This window comes from Eurosta solidaginis, chromosome 1, assembly GCF_040869045.1.
Source record: "Eurosta solidaginis isolate ZX-2024a chromosome 1, ASM4086904v1, whole genome shotgun sequence".
NCBI classification, from domain to species: Eukaryota; Metazoa; Arthropoda; class Insecta; order Diptera; family Tephritidae; genus Eurosta; species Eurosta solidaginis.
In genome coordinates, this window is record NC_090319.1 from 276,805,608 (window position 1) to 276,826,685 (window position 21,078).

The window sequence follows — 21,078 nt, forward strand, 5'->3', positions numbered from 1 at the left end:
GGACGCAATTGCATTGTGTATACTGACCATAAACCATTAACATTTGCCTTTCGACAAAATCCCGACAAAGCTTCACCCAGACAAGCACGTCAACTTGATTTCATTGGTCAATTCACAACGGACATTCGTCACATTTCCGGCAAAGATAACGTTGTTGCAGACTTATTGTCGCGCATTGAAGAAATCAAAGTTAACGATATCAGCTTAGAACTTCTAGCAAATTCTCAAATAAACGACAACGAACTAAATGACATTCTGGAAGGAAAAATCCCATGTTCTTTAAATTTGAACAAAATTTATCTTCCTGGTTCTAATCTGCACGTTTATTGCGACACATCTTCTAAGCAAATCAGACCCTTTATCGTCGGTAACATGCGAAAGAGAATTTTCAATCTGGTGCACAACATCTCGCATCCTGGTAAAAGGGCTTCTGTCAATTTATTAACCGAACGTTATGTATGGCCAAACATCAAATCGGATGTCTCTAAATGGTCAAGTGAATGTGTTAATTGCCAAAAAAGCAAAGTTCACAAACATAACAAAACTGCTTTAGCTAATTTCAATGCACCTGACGGTCGTTTCAAACAAATAAATATTGATATCATTGGACCTTTGCCGTTATCCAAGGGATTCCGTTATTGCTTAACATGCATTGATCGTTTCTCACGCTGGCCAGTTACAATCCCCATCGAAAACATGACAGCTGAAACGGTAGCCAATGCACTCATTCGTGGATGGATTTCACACTATGGCGTACCATTATATGTCACAACCGATCAAGGTCGACAATTCGAATCGAATGTATTCAAAGAATTGAATCGTCTTCTTGGTTGTAAACACATCCGTACCACTCCCTATCATCCACAAGCCAACGGCTTGATTGAACGTTTCCATAGAACTCTGAAGGCATCAATCATGTGTCATCAAAACGAAACTTGGTATGACGTGTTACCTTTAATCATGCTCGCATTAAGAACGACAATTAAAAATGATTTACAAGCTTGTCCAGCTGAATTGTTATACGGCACAACTTTAAGATTGCCGGGCGATTTTCTCGATGACAAAACTACTGATCTCTCGACAGATTTTGTTAAAAATCTAAAAAACGTCATGAACCAAATCAAAACCATTGTCACTTCGAATCACTCTGTGAACCATTGTTTCATTCAAAAAGAACTTTCGAATTGCACACATGTATTCCTACGTGATGATTCCGTTAGAGCACCATTTAAAGAGCCATATGATGGCCCATTTGAAGTTGTTAAACGAAAAGAAAAAAATTTCGACATTCGGGTAAATGGAAGATTGGTAACGGTATCATGTGACCGTTTAAAAGCAGCTGTATCATATAAGGATAATAATGAAACGAATACCAAAAATTTTATTGTAAAAAATAATGTTAAAGAAAACAATGAACCTCTTAGTCAAAAATTTGAACATGCCAAAAAATCCAATAACGTTAACTGTGTACCCACAGAAGTTAGAACACGATCAGGAAGACTGATTAGAAAACCCAATCGTTTTGTAACTTTTTCAACGTGATCGGTGGATCACTGGTGGGGGAGTATGTGGCGGTTTACTAACTGGCCTTTTTACAATAGTCAATGAGAGTCATTTTACTTCGCGACACGATTCACATGTCATTCAATGATAAATGTCAAAATGAGTTTTATACTCTTTCTTACTTTGTTCTTTGTTCGAGCGGCCGTGACAAGCGCACGCATTCATCATAAATTTGTAAAAACTAAATCGCAAACACTGTGGTTCATCCGCGAATAAAATCAAGAAATATTTATATAAAGTTATACAGTGTGTTTCCTTGATTCGGCAGCGATAAAGCGTTTCATTAGAAACCATCATTTGTTGGAATAATTCTGCCGACAAAGAAGCCCACATATATATCCCCCACAACCGATTGTTCAGATAAGAAACTTTTCGTAATTACTGCCCTATTTTAAGAGCTAGAGGCTTCAAATTTCACCGATTGCTTACGTATATAGCATATATTGTTGTCTGAAAAAATCATAGAGATCGGTGGTATATTTATTATATACCCCATATAAACTGTAATTTTTGCCCCTTTTTTACGGCTAGAAGCCTCAAAATTCATCAAATTTCATCAAATAGTTACGGTTACGACATATATTGTTGAAATACGTGATTCTTAGTCATAGTTCTTACACGCAGACCACAAAACACCTGAAACTTTGCATCCTCACACAAAGTACCTACCTGTTTTTTATTTTATATTTATCTTAAAAATCGTTTAGGTATGTAGATCTGTTCACTATATATTTCTTATCTTATACATCCGATTATTCGGAGATTACGAACGGGATAAGATTATTGTTCAGCCCCATTCATGAAAGGTATGAAGTTTTCGGCACAGCCGAACACAGTCCCGTTCTTACTTGTTTTATAATTAAGATTATCTGGGTCATAGTGATATCCCGGGTAACTATCAAGCGGATTTCTTAGCCCACAGCGGTACAACTGAACCAGATGAAGATGGCTGTAGGGATTTCGGGATTCCGCTGGCCACCTGTGGTTTGCCCCTCCATAGCTGGGACTCGAATCAGCTCAACAAACGTTGGGCGGAATCACCTCTTGCAGGTTAGCAAAATCTTTCTGGCCGAAAGTGGATGGCATGGGATGCCGAAATAATTGAGTTCACTAAGGGTCAACTATCAATGGTCATTTGGGTCTCAATATACTGGAAACTCCATCCTGCTGTAGCTGTATGGAGGATGATGAGGTGGAATCACCAAATAACTTTATGCTTCATTGCCCAGCTTTTTCCAGAACTAGGCGATAGTACTTCGGTCGCGACTCACTTGGAGCCCCCGAGGATTTATCCAAGGTTGAGATCGGTATCATTCGAAACTTTATCGTTGCCATCCAACGATTCTTTAAGTAGCTAGATCTACGTCACCGTTATTTTTGTTGTATGTGGTATCACAACGGACCGTAGTGTTGTCCAAGTGAGCTTTCCTTATTAGGGCAGCTACCACCTAACCTAACCAAAGAGTTCCTAATTATCAGGTATTAACTTTTCCTAAGCTTCACAAAAGAATGCATATATATTTCAGATGGTTTCCGATTTATTTTGAGATAAGAAACAAGCAAGTATAACTGAAAACAAAAATATCATCGTGAGGTGTTTTATTTTAAGGATATGGTAGAACTGTTTTGAAGGAAATATCAAAACGCAGTTTATGTCTAATGGAGGCAATGGCGGTCAGAAAGAAGAAGTTAAACTACATTTCTATATTTTATATATTGTGTAATGCTATAACCATATTGTGACAAATATTAGCATCACTATGACGTTAGTAAGTAGTCACACTTATGGTCATGTACATATTAAAGCAAGCGGCCATACTTATGTACAAGTCAACGAAGAATATTTCACACACATAAACAGCAGCTTGAAGCAAAGTGATAATTTCACATACACATATGTAGTAATCAGCTAAGAGCAGAAGTTGTTACCAGTTATGAGATACAACCGTTCCAGAAGGCATGTTCGTGAAAAGTCTAGACCTTAGGAGAAATATGTGAACGAGGCAACAGAGAGTATAAAACAGCGCAAGCTGAGGAATAATGAATCAGATTGACTTAAACACGCTATTAGTGAAATATAATTGTTATTGTGAAGTACTACCCCCAAAAGAGTCTAAATAAAGGCCATTTTGCACTACTGAATATTGGAGTTATACATATACAATATACTGTTTTTCCTCAAGATGCAAGTTTTTACACGCATATACACATAGATAGAGCCTTAAGAAGAAACACAAAATTCACATAAATTGGAGTAAATAAAGTGATGAGCTTTGTGTGATTATAAAAATAAATAAACGTCAAAGCAAAGCTCTATGGAAATCTAGGTGGTAATTCCCAGTTGGCCAACTTTCCAAACAAACATACATGCATATATTGTGCTCATCTTTTAACACTCTTTACATATGTATATGTGTATATACATATATACAAATACTTACTTACGTATAAAAATTTAACAAGAGTGACAATCACCCCTATTCTGCACTTCGATTACGTCCCGTTCTACGCTCCGCTTTAATCGAAGTTGCGTATTCTGCATTAGGACGGAATTCTAACGAGAAGAGGAAGAGCAAATGATATTTCGAAATCAGCTGTTTGTACGGAATGTGTGAACATTGGAACAAAATAAATTAAAGAAAATTTGTAAAAAACACTGAAAAACGTTTATATTTTATTATCCACGCCATTTTGTACAAAAAAAAGCAATAGAATATAATGCCGCCGTGTTATATTTTTTCGAGTGAAGTGCTTTCATAATTGTAAGTGTCTTTTTGTCATTCTTTTGGCCAATTCCCTGCCGTGGCCACCTAGTTTTGTCAAAACGGATTCCTGCACGAATATTGTTGATATTTTCTTAATTTTATGGATGATAATTTCATTGCACTGGCCTAAAATAGGATTGTTTACCGATTCGCCTCACCTTCCTCTACTCCGACAGCTTGCTTTGGCATATAACTGGACCCAACGAATAGACACAAATTATAGCTGTCTATTATAATGGAATCAATAGCCGCGGCATTATTTGTGGAGTTGGAAAGCAACGAATACGAAAATGGCCAAGCGAGAATGGAAATGCAATTATTGCGAGATTTGTATAATACATTTGTGATGAGTGACGAATTTTAAGAAATTGAACTTAAAAGTGGTAAGGTTTAATGACTTATTTTCTTATTTAGGCTCAAAAAAAACTTTCGACTTAACAAGGATGCTTTCAAGTATGTGTTAGATACTTTTGCGGGGCAAATACGTCCAAGGACTTCGACATCGACATGTTGTTTTTGACCTGGACACATAAAAAACAAACATTCTACGTTTCTTAACAAGTTTTACTTACATTTTTGTTAAAATTCTGTTATAAATTAATAAAAAAATAAAAAGAAAATATTTTTCCGCCACCTACTTTGCAACTTAGAAAAACGGAACTACGATCGGAATGCAGAATAAACAAAATCGAACGATTCGAAGTTGGATCGAAAAAGATTGGAACACAGAATACCAAAACTGCCAAATCGAAAAAATTCCAATCCAAGTCGAAATGCAGAATAGGGCTGAATGTTTTGGAGCACAAACTTTATAACTTAACCAGCACACAAAAATCATCTAAAATCTCAAAACACAAATATTCTATGTCGCAGACAATTAACCGTTTATGAACTACAATTTAATAAAGCGACCTCTACAACACGCAACTGCTTTGATTTGAAATAGTCTGGAAAAGTTGAAGTAGGAGTTTTATGCATGAGTGCTTTGTAGTTGTGTGACAGGTGTGGTCACTGTGAGAACTAAATCAAAACTAAATATGTACATCTAAACAACACTTAGTCGCCCCTCGAATTATGGGCAAAAAATAAATACGAAATTTTAGAAAGTTTTGTATTGCATTACTCCATACTTAAACTAAATTTGAAGCAAAATTAATATGCCTGGAGACGTCCAAACCCATCTAATCAAAAATGTTAATAAATGCGTATAACAACATTTGTACTCTAAGGGCATCCAAAGGCAAAATTGAACCGCTATGGTGTAGAAGGGACTGAGTTCTCTTAAAAAGTATGTAAGAGCGATTTTTAAACTAGCAAAGCTGCACAAAGGGACGTATTTTGGGGTGAGTATACATAAAAACCACCAGGTCTCTGGTGGGTTTGATTGACCAACTCTTCAATGGAAGAAAATACTTGCATGCTGATGTATTAAGCAATGTCACAAGGGGAGGCACCTCAGGGTCATGTTCTTTCTTCTCTTATATGGAACCAAACGGTAAACTCATTATTAAAAGATACAAGTTGGGGGGGAAACTATTGTGGCGTATGCTTGTGGCCTAGCTTTTTCTTACAGAAGCAATTTCCTCAAAGATTTTGTTTACTGAGCTTAGCTTATACACTGAACTGTACAAAAAGTAAATGGTGGGCCAACTCATCTGTAACTGCTCGGCGTTAAGTGGCGCCAGAAAGCGCTGCTTGGAAGCTCTGTTTCTGGATGATACACGCTAGGTCATGGGGTATGGCGTCAGGTCCTCAAAATGTTGGAAGGTAAGAAGAACTGAGTTATTTTTATGGTACTGCCATGAGCGCAATGATACGGGCATATGTGTACCATTTCGGCAGCTACTTCAACTTAACCTAGTATCATGAACATTAACGGAGCCTGTCTAGAAGTGCTCAATAGTGAATGAGCTCATTTATTGAAGAGAATCCCCTTTTGATAATTTGAATCACAGAAATACTCTATTTGAAGCCACGAAACCAATGAAGAGCAGCACTCCGCAGGGTGGGTATTATTTATTGTGACGAATATTAGTATCACTAAGCGATACTACCATCACTAAGCCGCTACTAAGCAGTATGTACATAAACAAATCAATCATCATCTACACACATACATACAAGGCAACAGAGAGATACTCACAAACACATGTCATCATCAGCTAAAGTAGTATTCACATATACACACGCATATGGATACGAATTACAAATATACGTGTATATAGCTGGTAAACAAGCGTCAAGTTCACGAAATTACTAGACCTAAGAAGAAATGGGTGAACGAGGGAAACCTAAGAGTATAAAAGCACCACCAGCTGAGGCATGACTAATCAGTTTGATTTAAGCACACTATTGGTTCTGAAGTTAAGTGTTATTGTGAAATACTTTCAAAGTAGTCTAATAAAGACCATTTTTGCATTATTGAATATTGGAGTTATTTATTCAACAGTTTAGCGATTCGAACGTTAACAGAAGATTTGGAATAAGCGGAATTTCACTAAATTCATAACAATGTAATCACCACTGCCGTAGACTGAAATATTCAATTCATTTGGCGGTTTGAGCCAAAAGCAATCAAACCAACAAACTTAGTTGTAATAAATGGTAAAAAACTTCCCATAACATCGCCACACAAAAAAATTTTCGAACCTGGTAATGAGTTACAGGGTTTAGATGCGCTGAATCCAAATCCACTATCAGAAGCTACCGATGCGACTCTAGGCTCAAAAGCACCTACTCGCCGAAGCTTTTTGCCCGATTTTGAGGTAAAAGCCAAACACGATCCTTTACGTCACCAGCAGCGGATTCGGATTTAGCGGACTCGAATTCAGCGCGTCAGGAATATAAGTGTAACATTGCCACATCAAACATTTTTTTAGCGGGAAGCAGTGCTCATTGGTTACAAGTACTTAGTACTTTCCAACGCTGCACCAGTTCCAGCTATTAATGAGAATAATCAATTGCAAATGCATTGGAAACGGGAAAAGTTAAACGAAAATTAAAATATAGATGTGAAAAAAGTCAGTTACAAATTCGAATGGAAAGTTGGAAATGGTGGCAAATAAGAATAGTCAATTTTATATGAAAAAGTGTGGATGAAAATGAAAATAGTCAAATCTATATGCGAAAGTGTCAATTCGATATAAGGAAAGTAAATTGTCAGTGAGAGAGCATTAAATTAAAATGAGAAAGCGTTGAATTTATAGAGCGTTAAAATGAGAAAGCTTTAACTGCTATTGAGAAACGCAGTTGTAAATGAGAACAGTCAATTGAAAATGTAAAAGCGTCAGTTGGAAATGGGAATAGTCAAATGAAACGGCAGAAGTGATAATCTGGTAAAAGAAAATTCAATTTTGACCGATCAATTTAAAATGAGAAGGCGGTATATGGAAATGAGAATAGTCACTTGTAAATGAAAATATATTAATGATATACAGGAATTGTAAACGAAAGGTCGTCAAATTAAAATGAGAGAGCGTCATTTTTATTGAGAGTAGTCAGCTGTAAGTCAGAATAGTCAAGTATAAATAAGAGAAAATCAAATCGAAATTTAAAAGTGTCAATTGTAATTGAGAATAATTCAGTGGTAGATATAAATAGTCAATTAAGGTTGGGAAAGCGTTATATGGGAATGAGAAGAGTACAAGTTGTAAATGCAAATGTGCTAGCTTGATATGAGAATGGTCAGTTGTAAATGAGCAACATGAAAATGAGAATAGTCTATTGTAGATTCGAAAGCTTCGGATTGAAATGTGAATAATAAGTTTCTTATTTACAAGTATATAACTATTCACGTTTCCATATTCAATTTAATATGAGGCCTTAATTGATCGGCAAAGCCTAAGCTAATGGCGTTTTCTTTTCTGAAAATAATGCCGCCCTGGGGGCCAATTCACTATCTGTGTTTTAAAGTGTACACAAGAAATTTTGTAAACTTTGAAATTCTGATTCTGTAAAGCAAAATTGTGAACAAGAAAACTCACTGGTAAAAACTGCGTGAGTTTTCTTGACAGTCAGTGTACACTATCGCGAAATTCAAAACTCATACGCACTGATGCAGAATAACTTTTTTATTTTCATAGCGTTTCATAAACATTTTCTCACTGACATATGGCTTTTACATTCAGCGCTCATTCAGCAAAACAATGTGCACAATACTTTACAGAATCGCAAGAAAATTTAAAGTGTACATTTTGTGTGCAAATGAGTTTTCAATACGTGTACATTTTTCAGTTTGTCACAGTTAGGGAATTGACCCCCTGTTCTTTCTTCTCTGCTTTCTTGGAAGTTTGTGTGTTCTTTCACAAAATATTTGCTGCTGATTAAATAATGCCATAAGTAATTCAATATAAACAAGTAAGGAAGGTTAAGGTCGGGTGTAACCGAACATTACATACTCAGTTGAGAGCTATGGTGACAACATAAGGGAAAATAACCATGTAGGAAAATGAACCGAGGGTAACCCTGGAATGTGTTTGTATGACATGTGTATCAAATGAAAGGTATTAAAGAGTATTTTTTGAGGGAGTGGGCCATAGTTCTATAGGTGGACGCCACTTAGGGATATAGCCATAAAGCTAGATCAGGGGTGACCCTAGAATTTGTTTGTACGATATGGGTATCAAATGAAAGGTGTTAATGAGTATTTTAAAAGGGAGTGGGCCTTAGTTCTATAGGTGGACGCCTTTTCGAGATATCGCCATAAAGGTGGACCAGGGGTGAGTCTAGAATGTGTTTCTACGATATGGGTATCAAGTTAAAGGTATTAATGAGGGTTTTAAAAGGGAGAAGTGGTAGTTGTAGGTGGTCGCCTTTTCGAGATATCGGCATAAAGGTTGACCAGGGGTGACGCTAGAATTTGTTTGCACGATATGAGTATCAAATGAAAGGTGTTAATGAGTGTTTTAAAAGGGAGTGATCCTTAGTTCCATAGGTGGACGCCGTTTCGAGATATTGCCATAAAGGTGGACTAGGGGTGACCATAGAATTTGGTTGTACGATATGTGTATCAAATGAAAGGGCTTAATGAGCATTTTAAAAGGGAGTGGGCCTTAGTTCTATAGGTGGTCGCCTTTTCGAGATATCATTATAAAGGTGGACCAAGGGTGACTATAGAATGTGTTTGTACGATATTGGTATCGAATTAAAGGTACTAATAAGGCTTTTAAAAGGGAGTGGGTGGCAGTTGTATATCTGAAAGCGTTTTCCAGATATCGACCAAAATGTGGACCAGGGTGACCCAGAACATCATCTGTTGGATACCGCTAATTTATTTATATATATAATACCACGAAAAGTATTCCTGCCAAGATTTCAAGGGTTTTTCATTTCGCCTTGCAGAACTTTTTCATTTCATTCTACTTAATATGGTAGGTGTCACACACATTTTACAAAGTTTTTTTCTAAAGTTATATTTTGCGTCAATAAACCAATCCAAATACCAAGTTTCATCCCTGTTTTCGTATTTGGTATAGAACTATGGCATTTTCTTCGTTTTTGGTATTTTTCGATATCGAAAAAGTGGGCGTGGTCATAGTCGGATTTCGCCCATTTTGAATACCAATACAAAGTGAGTTCAGATAAGTACGTGAACTGAGTTTAGTAAAGATATATCGAGTTTTGCTCAAGTTATCGTGTTCACGGCCGAGCGTATGAACAGACGGCCGACTGTGTATAAAAACTGGGCGTGGCTTCAACCGATTTCGCCCTTTTTCACAGAAATAAGTTATCGTCCCAGAATCTAAGCCCCTACCAAATTTAACAAGGATTGGTAAATTTTTGTTCGGCTTATGGCATTAAAAGTATCCTAGACAAATTAAATGAAAGAGGGCGGAGCCACGCCCATTTTGAAATTTTCTTTTATTTTTGCATTTTTTTGCACGATGTTGACATAATTTACTTATATACTGTAAAGATATTAAATTTTTTGTTAAAATTTGACTTTAAAAAACATTTTTTTTAAAAGTGGGCGTGATCGTTCTCCGATTTTGCTAATTTTTATTATGCATACATATAGTAATAAGAGTAACCCTCCTGCAAAATTTCATCATGATATCTCCAGCGACTGCCAAATTACAGCTTGCAAAAGTTTTAAATTACCTTAATTTAAAAGTGGGCGGTGCCACGCTCATTGTCCAAAATTTTACTAATTTTCTATTCTGCGTCATAAGTTCAACTCACCTACCAAGTTTCATCGCTTTATCCGTCTTTGGTAATGAATTATCGCACTTTTTCGGTTTTTCGAAATTTTCGATATCGAAAAAGTGGGCGTGGTTATAGTCCGATATTGTTCATTTTAAATAGCGATCTGAGATGAGTGCTCAGGAACCTAAATACCAAATTTCATCAAGATACCTCAAAATTTACTCAAGTTCGTGTTAACGGACGGACGGACGGACGGATATGGCTCAATCAAATTTGTTTTCGATCCTGATGATTTTAATATATGGAAGTCTATATCTATCTCGATTCCTTTATACCTGTACAACCAACCGTTATCCAATCAAAGTTAATATACTCTATGAGCTCTGCTCAACTGAGTATAATAAAGCTACTCATACGCTCCGTCGTACAAATTATCTAAACATTAAATTCATGATGCTTACGATGTGATTGAAGGACAAGAAAAATGCGATTTAGAAGTTTTTATATACACTTTTATTTAGCTTGAAATATATTCATTCGAGTACAATAGAAAATTTCTGTAACTACATTTTAATATACTTTATAACACGAAACTTCATACTTACTGGATACTGCCTTCTGACGTCACATGCTTCTAAGGAAGGTTGTTGTTGTTGTATTAACGATAAAGACAGTTCTCGAAACTTTTGAGGAGAGTTGTCGATGTTGATGGTCCTTTGCCGGATATAGATCCGGTACGTGCCTGTAACAAAGCACCATTAAAGTACTAGCCCGGCCATCTCGGGAACGATTAATATGACCACATTAAACCTTCTCGGTCATCCCGCCTTCCACTCCCAAGTTCCATGAGGAACTTGTTTGTGTCATATTTGTAACAGGATTCGCCTCCCGTAGGGGAGGTTGACAATTGGGTTGCGGACGTTTGAAGCCATTAATTCAGCTTTGTATTGCGCTTATCAACCACTTGAATCCCCTTATAAGCAAGACCTTGTCAGTAACAGCAGATGTAGGAAGTGTGAGCTGCAGGAAGTAACGGTTGGGTACGTTCTGTGCTGTTTTGCCAGATCTCTGGGCAGCAATTAAGATAGGTCCTAGAAATATTCTAGTATTTGCCAAGAGTTATTCTGAAACATAAATCCTGGCACCGGATTGGGGCCCTTACGTTTGCTCCTTAAACGAATTCTGGTAACACTATGGACACATTAAGTCTATATGAGATCTTTATTGATCGACCAGTTCAGCCTCACCCAACACGAAACATTGCAATAAAACAAATTGAATTTTTCAGTTTCAGTTTGAAAGAGCAACCAAATTGGCCTTGGGAAAGGAAGAATGGTTTAACAGACGGTGTTAAGTCTTGCTCAACAATGTACATTAAATCGTGTGTCAAATATCATAAGAAAATACGCTGAACTGAAATTCTTGGCGTAATATTTATGACAAAATTACTGAATGGATCGATTTCAAGCCCATTTCTTCAAACTGAAAGTGAAGTTTGGGGTTCCCTGTCGAACTACGAAAACATACAAACCTCTTCTTTTATAAAATAACTAAACAAAATATTTTTAGTTAAACGGTTTTATTGAAAACAATACTTACATTAAGTAATAATAATACTAAAAGCTAGAAACTGAAACTTGTCTGATCAACGCCCTAGATTGATGAGGAGTGTGCTGACTAGTACTTAGGACCTACATAATTATTTTCTAGCTTTTAGTATTATTATTACTTAATGTTTTAAATAAAACCGTTTAACATAAAAAATTTTAATTATTTTATTTTCAAGTTTTTAGTCTTTATTTAATTGCCTATTATTTCTCATTCTATTTATTTCATTTAGTGACTCATTATTACAAGGACTCTTTCCTGACAATTTGTTAAATCTAAGTCCTCAATACACAATCCTTCCAAAGAATTTACTCGACTCAGCGCCAAGTATGCTTGTCCCTTCTCGAACTCCTAAGTATTTTGATGTCACTTCTACCGGACTGTATGTAATATTTGTTCCAAATATGAGCCAAATCGGACCACAAATACGATTTTTTTTAATTTCTCGATCCTTCCGCCACCTAGCGCCGATTTTTTTGCTTTGTATTCCATTGTCATCAGGTTTTGAACTATATTCCAAGTTTCAAGCTTGTAGCTTATCGGGAAGTTACTTAAATTTCAATTATAAAATTCGTGACGGCCAGCCAGCCAACCAGCCTGTCAAGTCAAGCTAAATATAAAACTGTTTAAAAAAACACTTCTGGCGATTACCATGACGCTGAAGTTTTACCAAGGACTGGAGTTGTGCGGTTACCAATACACTAATAAACTGCCAAAAACAAATAGCATGGCTGTGGTTCAAGCAAATATGCAAAGTATGTACTGATCGAAAATATAAATGTATGCTTTTGTCGATCGTCGCACGAATGTAAATTCGAATTCCATTCCCCTAAAAAAAAGGGTTTTAAGAGAACTACAATTGAATTTTTTTAATAATTAATATTTAGGTAACAAATTAGTAGATACCTAAAACTATCTGGTTTCCTTGCTTAAGTACATTTCCTTCTAGTCAGCTCTGTCGCTGTCGTTAACTACATACATATATGCTCGATATCGAAAAGGTAGGCGTGGCTATCGTTCGATTGCCACCATTTTCAATACCAATATACTCTGGAACCAGATAAGCCAGTTTACAAAATATCATAAAGATATCAAAATTTGTATACATTTTATCGTGGTAATGGACAGACAGACAGGCAGACATGGCACAATCAAAATCGTTTTCGATGCTGATCACATTAATATAAGGCAGTCGATATTTATTTCGGTTCCTTTGCGCTTTTTACAGTTGATTTCATTTATTGATCAAAATTATTAGTACAATAAGATTTGAGGTCTTTTATAGTACAACATGAAAAGAAAGATAGTTATAAGTAGTTAGGTTAGGGTATATTGTAAGCCTACCCATAAAAGCTAAATTGTAATTTATTCTAGTATCGTGATCAAATACACGGCCAGTCAAACAGTCATACTATTATCAAAAAATAGTTATAGATAACATTCTTATAGTTGCTCCTGCTTATACTATTTATTATAGCATTGGAAATAGAATTCCAGGTACGTTTAGGGTTCATGAAGAATAGTCTAGTCGACGCAATAGATTTAATTGTGGGTACTATACGGTCTTTTGAACGAGCGGATCTTGTGAAAGAAAGCTTATTATAAAGATATAAGGGGGTCTTAGTGAGCATGAGTCGGAAAAGGAAAATGCAGCTCCTGGCTTTGATTTCCAAAGGGATATGTGGTCGAACTTCGAAAGTCCATAGTAGTGATTCCATACACATAGCTTGTTATATGGTTAAAGGCCACGTCTAACCTTTGAGCCGAGTACGAATCTAGCTTATTATATATCAACTCGGAATATGTCAAATATGGTCAAATTAGTTGGACAGCCAATTTATGGCGGATGTTACGTGGAGTAACAACGTAAACAACGGCCGGCCTACTGGCCGTTTGCTCGCTACATAGAGTCAAGCTAAATAACACCGTTTAAAAACAATGTAGAACGAATTTTGAACTTAGCCCTTCCGGTGTTTGTGCCAAGATTATAACTCTCACTCAAACACATGAGCGCATCAATGACTCGGCCAAAAAAAAAAAAACAAATTATAAATAATAAAATCAATAACTAACAAAAATAATGAACAGGATTAGCCTGGTGCCATTGGGCCACTTGAGGGCAGTGCGCTGTCACAAGGTCCAATTATTATTATTATTACTAACTTTCAGTAAATGAAATGATTGGGCAGCATTTACTCAAACAATTAAGCGTAAGTATTTAACTCCTCAAAAGACTTTCGAATTATCACTATTGTGTTAAAAACAGTACATTTAATCAAAAGACTCATTTTAGTGTTACACATTCAATTAATCTGAAAAATCGTTTTTAATTATGTATCCTTGTATGCCGATAATATTTTCCTTATTGCTAGCAATCCACATGCACACATACATACATGCAAGGGCTATACGCAAGCTCCTTAAGTTAAATACTTTAATAAAGATTCCGGTACTTACCAAATTGCCGGTCCGTATTAAGTGAAACGACCGGAATGCCGGGTACAATAATTGCTGGTAAAGTGCGTGAACGAAACAGTGGGGGTGGCACTTTCCCACGACCGGTGCGAGTTTGTGATATCAAAGCGGCATTTGCAGCTTGAGTTCTGCGAAATATAAAAAGCAATAAAAAAGAATGAATAAAATAATGATTAATGAAGCAGAAGATCTTTTAAGGTCATACCTTAAGATAAATACGAAAAGGTGTTAATAAAAATGTTATGTAAGTACAAAAACATAAACATTAGAGCATGACGAGCAATAATGCCAACACTGTAAATAAATAATTATGCATTGTTCGTTAAGTTGTGTACTCATTATGTACTCATACTTGTAGATATTTTTATGAGTATTTATGAGAACTCACATACACTTTCATATCCATGAATTCAGTATTATGAAGTTGGTTACTGATGAAATGTGTAAGGTAGAATGTAATTTCAAAAATAATTTGCATTTTAACACCCCGTTCATACATACATATACATTAGGGTGGCCCTTCGTTGTATGGAAGGAAAAAAAAGTGTTTGGATTCTTGATTTCACCCCCTACAAATATGCGAATAGCTCAAAAACGAATATATAGAAAGTTTTAGGCCAATCAAAAAAGATTTAGAGGTGGCGCAAAGGGCTTGAAATCCTGAAAAATGACGAATTTTTACAATTTCGTGTTTCAGGCTTCCATATTTCTAAAACTTACGAAAATTTACTGCTTTTCCATACCGATCTGTGTTTTCTTGCTTTTCTAAAATGGCCACAATCTTCAAAATCGGTCGATCAGTAACAGAGTTACAGGGCAAAATATATATTGCTTTCGACAAACAAATATGAAAAGTAAATTAAGTCTGTGCAAATGTGTTTATCAGTGAATCGTGGTATTCGGGTAAAAAACGCTCAAATAAACTTTTTTATACACAAATAAATATATCCCTTGAAGCCAAACTTGAAGTTTATTTATTTAAAAAAGTATACACATATATTTATTTATAAATTTTCTTTCGAAATGCGTGATGTCACAACAAATTTAAGCCCGCACTGCAACTTGTTCTTGCAACAAGCATGTCGAAACAAATTTAAAAAAAAGTATAAGGAAATGAAAATATATATTTTAAAATTGCAAACAACTACAAACAATTTCTTTGACGTTTTCTTATTAAAACTATACTGCTCTTGAATGATCAAATTTTGAATAGTAGGTTTGTTTCAAATAGATAAATTGCGGCACTTTGCATTGGGATGGAAAACCACTTCCATAAATAACAGGTCGTGAAAAGGTGAAACGACTTCCAGTTGTTGTTACTTACAGGAATGGCGAACAGTTAATAGGAGCTCCAAAATTATATGCTGCAACAGGCTCGGAAATAGCTGATACGTTGTATGAACTGTTATTTGAATGGGATCTGAAGGATGATGTGGCCTGTTGTTTTGATACGACATCGGTTAACACAGGCGTTATAAAAGGCGCTGCAACGTTATTAGAAAAAAAAACTTGAGCGAAAACTTTTGTATCTACCTTGTCGTCATCATATTTATGAAGTTCTGGTGAGAGTTATTTTCCGGTAAATACTAGTAAGGACGTTCAGTTATATCGGCGATTTCAAGAAAATTGCAAAACCATCGACAAAAATAGTTTTAGAGATTTGCTACAAAATAACGAATTGAAATTACTTTTAAGCGATAGCAAAGATACTATTTTAAAAACCCCTCTAAGGAATAGTTGAAAAAGAAAATAGTAAGAGATGACTATAGGGAATTTTGGAATTAACGTCTATATGTCTAGGAGCAAGTGATGGTATAAAGTTTCGTGTACCAAAGCCCACTCATCATGCTCGGTAGATGTCTAAGGAATTATTAAAAATCTATTTATTTCATAAACAGTTTAAACTAAGAGAATTCGATAGCAAGTATATGCGCGTTTATTATACAATTCTACGTTAAGCCTTGGTTTTACTGTACCAATCCACATAGAGCACCTCTTCAAAACTTATCTTTTATTAAAGAAATTTATAAATACACAAATGTTAATAAAAAAATATCTGAAATTGCAATAAAAAAGTTCTGTAACCACCTATGGTACCTGTCTGAAGAATGTATTGCATTGGCATTGTTCGATGATGACGTCTCTTGTAGCATGAAGAAAAAGATTTTGGAAAAAATTAAAAGCATAGACAACTGCAACAAGGAAACGGAAAATTTAAAGAGGTTACTCTTAAGGCCCAGGGAAATCAATGAATGCATAGAAAAAGAACTACACGATTTTGTGACAGGAAATACAATTGATTTTTTTTGGTCGGTTTGGGATATAATCTCAATTTCTGGAGGTAGATCCACTATACTGGGGGATACAGGAACCTATGAAAAAGCTAAGGATACTGTTATAAATATAAAGGTAGTTAACGACACAGCAGAACGGGGAGTAAAGCTTATGGAAGAATATAATAGAATACTTACAAATGATGTTCTTCACAAACAACATTTTTTACAAGTTGTAACTGATTACAAAAAAACAATTTGAATCACATACTAAATCATTCTTAATTAGATCCTATGAAATAATATCATATTATATACGTGTCAGCTAAAGTTTCCCAAGATATATGTATATGTTTTAAAAATGTATTTTCAAAAAAATTTATAATAAAAAAATTTGAAACGAACTCATTTACGTATGCTCATTATATACACATTCTTGAAATAATGACACTGTGTTTAAGGCATAATTTATTTTATAACTTTATTATTATTTGACCAATTGTTGTTATTTTAGATTTATTTGAAACTCAAATATCTCTAGAACTTACTAATAACACGATAAATTACGTTTCGCCCACAACAAATGAAGTAGGGTGGACCAAATTTAAGAAATTGTAAAAATTCGTAATTTTTCAGGACTTCAAGCTCTTTGTGCCACCTCTAACCCTTTTTCGATTGACCTAAAACTTTTTATATTCTAGTTTTTAGGCTATTCGCATATTTGTAGGGGGTGAGGTCGGGAATCGGAACACTTTGGAAAATAAGGGCAATCTTAATATACATATGCACATGTATGTGTATGTGCGTGTGTGTGTTATGCATGGGACGCGTTTGCATATGCAGGAATTTCTTTTTGTAGGCTTTAACAAAATAGAAATTGATGCGCATGTAATTTTTTAGTGCCAATAAAATATTTTTTAGTTGTAAAAAATTGTATCTGCCTGGCATCGTAGAAGGTTTAATTTACATGGCACGTGTATGACTTTCATCCAATCCATTGCAGTGAGGAAAGATACTGTTACGAATTTAGTGAAATTCCGCCTATTTGCAACCTTCTGTTTACGTTCATATCGCTAAACTGTTGAATAAAACACTCCAATATTGAAAGTACTGCGAAATTAAACTTCACTTCGCAACTGATAGCGTGCTTAAATCAAACTGATGACGAACTACTCAGCTTCTGCTGTTTTATACTCTCTGCCCAAACGTCTAAACGTTTCTTCTTCTAGTCGTACGCGCGTATATTTGTAGTGTGTAACCATATGCGTGTGTATATGTGAGCGAAGTAGTAGCTGATGATGACATGCGTTTGTGGGTATCTCTCTGTTGCGTGCATGTATGTATGTACATGATGATTATTTTGATTATGTACATACAAGTGTGGCAGCTTGCTTTATTGTTGTTGTGGTTTTATTTACTTAGTATCAGATCAGTGATATGAGTATCACCTAGTGTTACTAATATTCGTCGCAATACTTAAGACAATGAGGTGCTGTAAGCCTAACCTTCTCGCTCATGATTGCATGGCCCTCAGGGCAGAGTATCCCATAAGTTAGAATAGCTCCCAGAGTAGAGTTGCTTGTGGGTCCACGTCGATAAGATCTAATTCAATTTTATGTAGAGTCCTACACTCCTCACTTCTTCAATAAACGCGTCATCTTCTATGGTCTCGACAAAAGCCGTCAAGGTGAAAGATGTTCAGGTCATGAAAACTGCTAGCAACCCTAAACTTCGGGCTCATAATTTGAGTACTTTAAAGTAGAAGGATCTGTGAGTACATATCCGCCAGTGCTGATTCTTTTTAATGTGGAGCTCTACAGACCTCTCTGATAGGAAGCGGGTTGTTTTTATTTTTGTTATAGCGATAAAAACACTCCACGAATGTTTTGGGGAGTGTCATAAATGTGGGTGATCCTTTAAATTGCGCTGACATCCCCTTGAAATGGTTGCTCTAAACAACCACTTGAACAAATTAGTTATTTAAGTCGCCTCTTACGATAGGCATACCTGTCATGGATGAATTCTAAGCACTCTAGCCCGTTGGGTTGCGGAGTTCTCATTAGAGATAACCGTGGCTCCACGTTGGCAAGTACTGATTTTGCTTTAAGCGGAGTCTCTCTCTGTATCCTCGCCTATGAATTTCAGCGGATGGAAGGAGATGAGTGCTCGTCCTCAAAAGATTGAGAAGATAGGGCATCTGTGGCAGGGCCAGCACCCATAAGTATGGAAATTGACCCCACCAATTATGCAGTGAAAGAAATCTTTTTTTGAGCCGGCCATTGCGGCTTGATCAGCAGTGAGGCTCGCGTGTTCGAGCTGGGTGAGAACGATTGGATTTAAGCCTCCAGTGGCAAAAATTCTTTGGAGAGTATTCAGGGTGTAGAAAACCGTGGCTTTACGTCGGCAAGTACTGATTTTGCCGAAAACGAAGTCCTCTATCTGTCTTTGCCTGTGAATTTAAGCGAGCGGTGGTTTCCAGTTCATCACGGAATTGATAAACAGTGATGGTTACTCGCTCGAAATGTATGAGAAATAGTGGATTTTAGAAGCCTTTGGCCAAATTTCACAGAAGGGTTGCAGGGAAATTCCTATGTTGCTGAGCATGCTAAGGCAGCCTCTGAAAATCTTGTTCCTAAAAAAATACTGGCTCAAATAGACCTTTTTAAGTGATAACATCAAAAATATCCCAGGACTAATTACGGCTAAATATAATATCGTTGCCCATGAGGAGGCCAGGTAGGTCGATACTGGTAAAGAGAGAGCGCATAATTGCTACTGTAATATTTTATTAATGACGGCGTTCTGCCTGGGCATTGGCGAAAAGAAGTTGTGGCTGGAAGTGAATTAATTGTTAATATTTTTTACTTCCATTTTCTTCAAACGAGGGTTTATTGTAATACTACTGTTAATACTTGTATATAGAAACTTGGCCTCTTGGGATCGGGCGGTAGTGGTAATTAAGGGTCAAATAACACGCCATTATACTTCACAACAGGTTGCCATAGCAACATGGGAATTTGCGAATTAAACATGGCTGTCGGTAGAAGCTTTGGGACTACGCTAGTTACCGGCTCTCTTCTTCCACAGAGGCGGACCTGCTATTCAGCTAAGAATATCCGAGCTCACACCACCTCTTCCCAAACTTTGAGGTCTCTCCGGCAAGCTGTTGACTCCAAGCGTTCGGTGCAGCTTTAAGGGCGTACTAAAGTTTACTCAAACACCTGAATCAAGTGTTCGCGATAGACAGTTGGGACCGACGTCGACTCCACCACACCGAAACTGAAATTGGAAGCTAATCGAAACCCCAACTCATAACCAATTTTAAACAAATCTGAAACGGAAAGCATAACCATACAGAACATAGCTATAGTTCATGGTTAGCCTTATGCCCCTATTACCGTTTACAACTCAACTTTAAGACAACTCAACTCCTGTTTGGTATTACGAATTACAACTTATTTCAGTTGAAGTAGAATTGATGTTGCCAACCTAAAAAAGTGATGTTTTGATAGATAAATGAACAGCTGATCAATATGTGGCGGAAATTCAAGCATTTGCAAAAGTGGTTTGGTTGACATGTCGCGAAAACGGCAATAATTCGCTTTATCACTCCAATCCCTTGGAACTACCAAGCACCAAGTAAGAAAACGTCTAAGTGACAAACGATCAGCTTCCAATGAAGTTTTTTTTCAGATTTGTAAGTTATTTTCGGTTAAGTAAGGAAGAATGTTGCTCGAAGGACGGTTGTACCCCTATTTTAAAACTACACTCTTTGCTGACGGTAGCTATCAAAACTGCTGTGGAAATGATTTTAGTGTTGGACAGGACAACATCTACAGTTAATAAAGAGCTTTTAAATATTGAAGAACATATTTTTGCGAAGTGGATTAAAATCAATATGACTCCAGAGCGAAGAGGTACAAAAACCGCAATTTAATCTAAAACAGGATTCCCAGGAGTAGTGGGTAGTATCGATGGGACTCACATTCGCATAATTTCAACTATTTTGGCTGCATCCGAACTGCGCCTTGCCTCGTCCAACTTCGGGATGTCGCTCCAGAAGGTCAAAAAGATGGTCAATATAATCTTTGGTTGAAAACTTGTTTTTTCTATAAATCTGTACAAAAGTGCTGATTATAAAGAATGACTTATTTTGTTTTGTTGATTTTCCGACAGGATGGATAAATGATGTATATTGGAACGATTTTCCGTCATCCCTTGTCAAATCTGGTTTCGGGACAAACCGATTT

General features: G+C 36.3%; 1 protein-coding gene across 1 annotated transcript in view; it reads right to left on the reverse strand.

Annotated features, from left to right (window-relative positions):
• The window catches only part of wake (wide awake), a 409,422-nt gene that overhangs the window by 161,657 nt on the left and 226,687 nt on the right, over nucleotides 1–21,078 (reverse strand). Inside the window, exon 3 of the mRNA XM_067760882.1 lies at nucleotides 14,538–14,683. Within this exon, the coding sequence (XP_067616983.1) occupies nucleotides 14,538–14,683 (146 nt within the window). The remainder of the gene's footprint in view (nucleotides 1–14,537; nucleotides 14,684–21,078) is intronic.